Here is a 9,154-nt window from a genome sequence, read left to right on the forward strand (position 1 = left end):
TGAGTTAAACAGTTGGGCGATTTCTATATCAAGCATGCTCGGGTCCCCCTCATCATTATCCGAGTCGGTCTCGTTGCTGCTGCTTAGCTCTTCAGTGATGATTCCAGCCTTCATGAAAGCTCGGATGACACTGGAGACTGATACCTTCTTCCAGCCATCCACGATCCACTGGCACATAATGGCATAACTCGCCCGGCGTTGCCTCCCTGTGTTGGTGAATGTGTGGTCACCTTCTGTCATCCAACGCTCCCACGCTGCTCTCAATTTAACTTTAAATGACCTGTTGATGCCGATATCTAGCGGCTGGAGCTCTTTGGTTAATCCACCCGGAATTACGGCAAGCTCTGAATTAGTTTTCTTCACTTGGGCTTTGACATTATCGGTCAAATGGGCGCGCATGGAGTCATAGACCAATAGGGATGGGGATTTGTGAAAAAAGCCGTCCGGTCTCTTGACGTAGACCTCCCTCAGCCACTCAATCATCTTCTCCTCGTCCATCCAGCCCTTTGGGTTAGCCTTGATGGTGACACCAGCAGGAAACTTTTCCTTTGGCAAAGTCTTCCTCTTGAAAATGACCATGGGTGGTAGTTTCTGGCCATTAGCCTGACAGGCGAGAACTACAGTGAAAGATGACTTCTCGTTTCCTGTGGTACGTATAGATACCATACTGGTCCCTGTTTTCTCAACAGTACGTTGTACGGGGATATCGAAAGTGAGGAGGACCTCATCCATGTTAGTGATGTGTTCTGGCTGGATATTCTTTTCTTTTATCTTGGTTATGCAGTAGGTGCGGAAAATGGCCAGCTTCTCTTCATAATCCTTTGGCAGTTGCTGGCAGACAGTAGTTCTGGTGCGGATGGAGAGATTACACCTTTGCATAAAACGAAAGCACCATGAAGGACCTCCTCGAAAGACCTTGATCTCCATGTCGTGTGCTAACGCTGTGGCTTTGAGTCGAATAGAGACAGTGGAGACGCTTCTACCTGCGGTTCTCTGTTCGATAACCCACTGATCTATTTTGTCCTCCAACTGTGGCCATCTTGCTTTGTTTCCTCGGAAACTCAGTTTGGTCTTCTTTACTTGGCATAGGGCATCTTCTTGTTTCCTCCACTTACGCACCATAGATTCATTAATGTTGAATTCTCTCGCAGCTGCTCTATTTCCATGCTCTACTGCATGAGTTATAGCTTTAAGCTTAAAATCTGCATCATAAGCATGTCTCTTAACAGGAGGCATTTTGGAGTAGTGGGTATAAACATTTATTGAATGCACGCACATTAATGCTGGAGCACAGATACTGCACGGCTCAGAGCCTTTTTTTTAATCGGTTGCGCTCGGGTCAGGAGGAATCCGGGTAAACCGGTAGAGGGACAGCTTGTTATGCTTGGTGGTCCGTGAGCTATGTCCGTGGACTGCCGCACTCACCCGCTGGCAGGTCGGTTGCGCTCGGGTCAGGAGGAATCCGGGTAAACCGGTAGAGGGACAGCTTGTTATGCTTGGTGGTCCGTGAGCTATGTCCGCGGACTGCCGCACTCACCCGCTGGCAGGTCGCATACGCGGTCGGCAGTAGCACGTGCTGATGCTCCTCCTCCTTCCTGCCTGTGCGTCACTTCTGCACGTGCTGATGCTCCCCTCCTTCCTGCCTGTGCGTCACCGGAAGTAAACTTTACCGGAGCCGCGTGGGCAGGAAGGAGGGGAAGCATCAGCGCGCGCAGAAGTGGAGCAGCACTTGCGTTTACGGACCGAGAAGAAGAGGCCCGGTAGCAGGGCCACTGCAGAGCCCATCCTGCGGCGACCGCAAAGAGGAGGCCTAGAGGTGAGTGCGAGCCTGTGCTTGAGAAAAATCCATATATAAGGCGCACTGGATTATAAGGCGCACTTCCGATTTCTGAGAAAATCTTAGGTTTTTATGTGCGCCTTATAGTCCGATAATAAAAAATGTGATGACAGAGGGCTCTGCAGGACTTCCTCCGGTTTCCGCGCTTGGTGCGCCGTTCCGGCGTTTGTTCCCATTGGTATTAGGGGAACTTGGCAGGTTGAGCGGCTCCAGTGGGCTAGGCCCCACAGCAAGGCTTGTTTCTTGCAAGCCGCATGGATGGCCGCAGCTGCAGTTTTGCCCGCTTTTGTGCCTGCTTTACTGCCCTCTAGTGGAACGTTGGTGCTTCTAGTGCGTCTGGCTCTGCTCATGTGCTGTGCGCCCAGTTCTGGAAGCGACGTTTGCACGCACAAGGTTTTCCGTTTGGTGGTGCGCACAGTTTGTGTGTGTGTGTGTGTGTTTGTGGCTCATACTATTGGAGTTTCTTTTCAGGGTTTGCAATCCTTTCTTCAGGCGCAGTCCTCAGCTTCGCCCAGTCCTGTCAGGTCGGACCCTCACCCTAACCCTCCCTCTTCCAGTTCTATGTTTAAGTGCCGGAGCTCGCCTCAGTTTGCTGCGGGTGTTCCCGACAGGAACCTGGATGGCACTGATGATGAGGCAGACCCTGGAACCGTATTGAACAATGTTGCCTTTTTTACATAGAGATGAACTGCCGGCCCTGATTTCCCAGACATTAAAGATGCCGAGTGTTCTTTGTGCAGATTCCATGTCTGAACCAAAGAAGAATCCTATTTTGTCTTCCTTGCGTAAAGCCTCTTGTTTTTTCCCTGTTATGGATGCCATTCAGGGGTAACTTGCTGGTGTGGTGGTTACTACCCTTAACCAACAAGCCTTCATACTGTTGATGCAACTCATTATTGCTCTCTGCTTTAACAGCAAGAGGAAAAGGGGACAGCAACCAACAAGCACATGACTGACTTTTACGGGCTGGGAAACCAAGCCTGGGGGTAACTTGCTGATGTGGCTGTTACTACCCTTAACTGATAAGACTTATACTTGTCAAGTAATTCCAACATTGCTCTCTGCTTCAACGCAAGGGATAACAAAGAATTGAACAACGAGGGCCCTGAGTTTAGCAGTTTGGGAAACTAAGTGTGGGGTAACTTGTATGCCACGGCAGTTGCCACCTCCTGATGATCCCTTTATGGGGAAACCTGTATGGGCGCGGCTGGTGCTACCATAAGCTTGCTGGGCAGCCTGCATGGACCATTTGGTCCTTTTCTGCCGTCATTTCTATGTTTCTATGATTGATCTTGAATGGGGCAACGCAGAGGCAAATTTTAAAGGGTGTTGTACGTTGGAACGCCTGTATCTCCTGGATCCAGCGGCGAGAGAGCGTTTATTTTCCCAAAGTGGATGCGCTTGTCTGTGCCATCTCTAATCAGATGATTATCTCTGTGGAGGGAGGAGTGGCCTTGAAGGTTGAGCATGATTGGGGGATTGAGGCTGTCCTTAAGCAGGCCTTTGAAGCAGTGGTGATGACTTTACAGATTGCTTCCTGTTGCGCCCTAGTGGCACAATCTTATCTGCTCCTCTCTCAGGAAGTTGATGATTCTGGAGTGAATTACAGAACGGTTATGGATCTCTCTGCCATCTTTTTAGCAGATGCGGGCTGTGAATTGGTCCTTACCTCAGCCAGAGGAGTAGGTTCGGTGTCCTTGGCGAATGTGCAACTCTGGAGGTTCTTTGGGAATGGTTCTCTGTTCCCACCACAGCGGTGATTTCTTTGATTTTGGTATTTCAGCAGGAAGGTTTGACTATCGGGCTGGTGCTAAGTACGCTGAAGTTAGAAGTTGCAGCTTTGGCTTGGTATAGGGGTCGAGTTCAAGTGAGACCTTTTTTCATCGCATCCAGAAGGGTCTAGATTTTTTAAGGGTGTTAAGCCTGTTCAACTGCCACTGTGGACACTTGTATGCTTTAGGACCTGACCTTGGTGCTGACCTTTTTGGCAGGCCCCACATTTCTTCCTCTTCGGTAGCTTCCCGTTTCTGGTGCTTACATTGGACAGAGTACAGGTTAGGACTGTACCTTCCTTCATGTCCAAGGTGGTACCTGACTTTTTCTTTCAATCTGTCCATATTGTTGCCCTCGTTGGATGGAGCGGTGGATGTGGCATCCCTTGGATGTGCGGAGACATCTGTTGCATTAACTTAAGGTTACTGAGACCTTGCGGAGAACAGATCGTCTCTTTGTACTTCATGAGAAACAGCTTCTCGTACCACAGTGGCAGTTTGGATTAAAGATGTGATCACAGCGGCCTAGGTGGATGTGGATCTGCCATTACCCAGGCTAATTATGGCTCGTTCGACGACAGTGCTAACGGTATTTATTTATTTAGATTTATATTCCACTTTTTGCTCTTTTTTCACCATTTCAAAGTGGATTACATTTAGGAACTGGTATCTTGGACAGAGTTATAGTTTCTTTCTTTGTTGAAGATTTGCCTAGCAGTGACGTTGTCTTGGTTATATCCCTTCTCCAAGCATTACTATATGGTGGTGAGGGTTCGAGAAGTTGCATTTTTTGCCGGAGCAGTGTTAAAGAGAGCACAAGCAGCCTCCTACCTTACGAGGAAGTAGTTTTGGTACATCTCTCTTGTGTGGACTGGCCTGCCTGGATGCAGAGTAAGGTGAAATTACTACTTACCTGATAATTTCCTTTCCTCTCTGAGAGGCAGGCCAATCCACAAACCTGCCCTGAGCTGCCTGTACAGTACTGTACTGATTTTTTGTATTTGTCCTTTCTCTGGGACATTATTGGATATAGAATTCGTAGGCCTATGCAGATCTTCGGGTTGTCTAAGGGCCTTGTAAGTGTTTGCCTTCTTTGTCTGTTATGGCTTCTGCATTTCCTTCTCATCTGAGTCCAGTGCTTTGCTCGCTGGAAGAAAAAAAGAAGTGAATGAGTGGGGGAGGAGGTGTTTTTAACTCCGGACTTACAGTTCTAGTGTTAATTAGTTGTCACAGTTGGCTTTTGCGGAATACTGGCACACTGACGTCAGTACAGGGCTATATGAGGGTGACATCAGCGAGTCAGTTGGTTTCTGTCTCCATCTGCAGGTAGGCGTGCATAACCCACTTATGTGGACAGGCTTGCCTGTCCTAGACGAAAGAAAATTATCAGCTGAGTAGTAATTTGACCTTCCTGGGTTTTTTAATCCTGGATGTCTGACTTCTGTGTGGGAGTAGTGGGGTGGATATACAGGATGCTGCAAAGTTGGGGAAATTGGGTGTCTGAGTTACAGGTCTTGTTCTACCAGAGCCCACTTTAACTCATTTATTCCTGGGTTTCTGAATCCTCTGTGGGAGCTGGGAGAAGCAATCTGGATGTACAATCTATTTTGCCTCTACTATTGATGATTGCATCAAGTTTATTTATTTATTTATTTATTTATTTATTTAAAATTTTTATATACCGACATTCATCCAGGATATCACATCGGTTTACAGTGTAACACAAACAAACACCAAGCATGGCACTTTACATTGAACAAATAAAACAAGTTAACAAATGAATAAATGAGGGTGTGAACAAGGGGAAAATTGCATTAAATACTCAACTAGGTTTGTAATTATATACATATGTACAAAAGGAAGACACTAAGAGATTATCAATTTAGGAGTGTTAGGAGGAGAGGGGGGAGTTAGGTATTGGTCTGCCTCACTCTAGCCTGTGAGCCTTGCAGATGCTCCAAACGTCCACAGCCCGTTTAGTTATAAGAAGCTTTCCTTGGGATCATGCAACTCTACTGCTGCGTGAATTACTTCGGTTGCTGCTCTAGCAGTGGATTAAATTTTAACCCTTGTTTTTAGATCGCTGAAGTTTAATGGTCCATGATTATTATTTTAATTTATTATAATGTTTATTTTGGCAGATCCACTATAAGCAGATTATAAATGTTATTAAATAAATAGATAAGCCCAGAGCAACCAGACCTACAGGAATCCTAGAGGAGGGACCTGTGTGATCTCCAAAGTTCCTGTATTGCATCAGCTTTATTTCTGCATCCTACACAGTATGGTAGAGAGAACCCATTGATTTTCTTAACTTCTCTGAATATTTCTATAAAGACATCTTAGAGAAGTTTTCATAGGCATCACATAAAGCTTTCTGTTAAGTCACAGAATTCTTTAATATCAGAGATCCCATGCGCTCATTATGTGATCCTTCTGAACGTCTCATCTTAGGTTATTGGTAGCTTTCCATGCCATTGTGACTTACACATGATTAATTCCTTCTTTTTGTATCCAGCAGACAATGAGGTCATACAGAAAGAGAAGAGGGAGGAGAATCGAGAAGAATACCCTATAGTATTAGCACTTTCACCAAGACAATCAGGAAATGTCTCCCCCCTCAGTCCTCTGGGCAAGATTCTCACAGACATTAGCCAAAGACAGCAGGAATCAGAGAAGAAAGAGCAAGACTCTGCAGGAGACTCACCGGATGGAGTCACTGCTTGTGAGAGAAGTGACAGGGAGTTCACAGACATCCCTGAGCACCAGAGACATCTGAGAAGAGAGAATCCCTTCCAAAGTAATAACAGTGATCAAATGACTTCTGACCTCCAGCAGAAAGAGGAGGAAGGGAAGAAATCCTTTCACTGTGTCACCTGTGGGAAAAACTTTAATAGAAAGTGTCATTTTGTGTTGCACCAGAGAAATCACCCAGCAGCGAGGCCTTTTCCATGCAAACAGAAGTTAACTCTGAAATTACACCAGAGAATCCACACTGAAGGGAGCACTTTCACTTGTATTGAATGCAAGAAAACCTTTTCTTGCAGGGAATCCTTAGTAATACACCAAAGAACGCACACAGATAAGAGACCCTCTCATTGCCCTCAAGATGGAGAATCTTACAGTTCTGAGTTCTCTTTATTACATCACCAGAAAATGGAGACCGAAGCGAGAACATTTTTATGTTCTGAAAATGGAAAAAACATTCAAATGCAAGTCCTAATAATAAACCAAGAAATACAGAGAGAAGAATTATTCATTAGTACTGATGGTGACAGAAACATCAATCAGAAAGAAAACTTCACAAGACAACGAGGAGAGGGAGCATTTTCAAGTAATGAATGCAATAAAAGTTTATTTGAGAGGGAAGTTATTTTAAGAGACAGAAAAAAACTTATTGGTGAAACACCATTGTCTTGCATTCAGTCTGAAAAAAGCTTGCATGGTAAGGCAGTTGACTCAGAACAGAAGAAAATCCCCAAAGTAGAAAGTCAATTTATATGCACTGAGTGTGGTAAAAGCTTCAGTCACAAGTCCAAACTCATAATCCACCAGCGCATCCACACCGGAGAAAAACCATTTAAATGTACTGAATGTGGTAAAGGCTTCAGTTCCAAGACATCTCTTACATCGCATCAGGGACTTCATACAGGAGAAAAACCTTTTAAATGTACTGAATGTGGTAAAGGTTTCAGTTACAAGCAGACTCTGATGCAGCATCAGAGAATCCATACTGGAGAGAAACCATTTAAATGTACTGAATGTGGTAAAAGTTTCATTTCCAAGACATCTCTTACATTGCATCAAAAAGTCCATACAGGAGAAAAACCATTTAATTGTACTGAATGTGGTAAAAGCTTTAGTCAGAAGATGTCTTTCATACAGCATCAGAGAATGCATACTGGAGAGAAACCATTTAAATGTACTGAATGTGGTAAAAGTTTCATTTCCAAGACATCTCTTACATTGCATCAAAAAGTCCATACAGGAGAAAAACCATTTAAATGTACTGAATGTGGTAAAAGCTTTAGTCAGAAGATATCTCTCATGCAGCATCAGAACATTCATGCTGGTGATAAACCATTTAAATGTACTGAATGTGGTAAAAGCTTTAGTTGGATGAGATCTCTCATGCGACATCAGAACATTCATATTGGAGAGAAACCATTTAAATGTACTGAATGTGGTAAAAGTTTCATTTCCAAGACATCTCTTACATTGCATCAAAAAGTCCATACAGGAGAAAAACCATTTATATGTACTGAATGTGGTAAAAGCTTTAGTCAGAAGATCTTTCTCATGCAGCATCAGAACATTCATGCTGGAGATAAACCATTTAAATGTACTGAATGTGGTAAAGGCTTCAGTTACAAGCACACTCTCATGCAGCATCAGAACATTCATGCTGGAGAAAAACCATTTAAATGTACTGAATGTGGTAAAGGCCTCTGTTCCAAGAGATCTCTTATATTGCATCAGAGAGGCCACACGAGAGAAAAACCATTTAAATGTACTGAATGTGGTAAAGGCTTCAGTTACAAGCACACTCTCATGCAGCATCAGAACATTCATGCTGGAGAAAAACCATTTAAATGTACTGAATGTGGTAAAGGCCTCTGTTCCAAGAGATCTCTTATATTGCATCAGAGAGGCCACACAAGAGAAAAACCATTTAAATGTACTGAATGTGGTAAAAGCTTTACTCAGAAGATATCTCTCATGCAGCATCAGAACATTCATGCTGAAGATAAACCATTTAAATGTACTGAATGTGGTAAAAGCTTTAGTTGGATGAAATCTCTCATGCAGCATCAGAATCTTCATATTGGAGAGAAACCATTTAAATATACTGAATGTGGTAAAAGCTTTAGGCGGAAGACATCTGTCATGCAGCATCAGAAAATTCATACTGGAGGAAAATCAAGTTAATGTACTGTGTCTGGTAAAACTTCAGTAGAAAGGAAGACCTTGCAAGCCACCAGAAAAGTTGCACAGGTGTCAAATTCAGTTAACATGCTTTTATATAGTTTTTGAACAGAAACATAGAAACATAGAAATGATGGCAGAAGAAGACCAAACGGCCCATCCAGTCTGCCCAGCAAGCCACGCAGTTCATCCATTTATTTATTTATTTTTTCCCACCCTTTTTCTCCCTCCCACTCATCACTATTGGCTTCCAGCACCCTTCGGCCTCAACTCCCTTCCACCCCTCCACCATGCAGAGAGCAGCGCTGTAGCCGCATCCCAGTGAACATCCATCTCAATCAGGGGTAGCAACCGTCGCAACAAGCAGGCCACACCCCTGCCCCATACTCTTACCCACCCCTGCTTTGTTTGTTTCTTGTTTTTGTTTTTTTGGAAATGGCAGCCCTCTGTGAAGGCGGAACACCAACCACTGGCCACTGGCATCCCGCTCCGTGAATGCCTCTGTGGCTACTGCCGATCCGTGCAGTGTTTTGCTGCCTGAAGGTGGAACCCCAACTACTGGCCACTGGCATCCCGCTCCGTGAATGCCTCTGTGGCTACTGCCGCTCCGTGCAGTGTT

General features: G+C 44.6%; 1 protein-coding gene across 2 annotated transcripts in view; it reads left to right on the plus strand.

Annotated features, from left to right (window-relative positions):
- LOC115083545 (zinc finger protein 883-like) overlaps window positions 1-8,750 on the plus strand; it is a 30,730-nt gene extending 21,980 nt beyond the window's left edge. The window contains exon 4 of one of the 2 annotated variants that reach the window (XM_029587430.1): window positions 6,128-8,750. In XM_029587430.1, the coding sequence (XP_029443290.1) occupies window positions 6,128-8,538 (2,411 nt within the window). In that variant the 3' untranslated portion in view covers window positions 8,539-8,750. The remainder of the gene's footprint in view (window positions 1-6,127) is intronic. The other variant, XM_029587431.1, reaches the window with a different exon arrangement.
- Window positions 8,751-9,154: the final 404 nt, after the last annotated feature.

This window comes from Rhinatrema bivittatum, chromosome 2, assembly GCF_901001135.1.
Source record: "Rhinatrema bivittatum chromosome 2, aRhiBiv1.1, whole genome shotgun sequence".
Classification (NCBI taxonomy): domain Eukaryota; kingdom Metazoa; phylum Chordata; class Amphibia; order Gymnophiona; family Rhinatrematidae; genus Rhinatrema; species Rhinatrema bivittatum.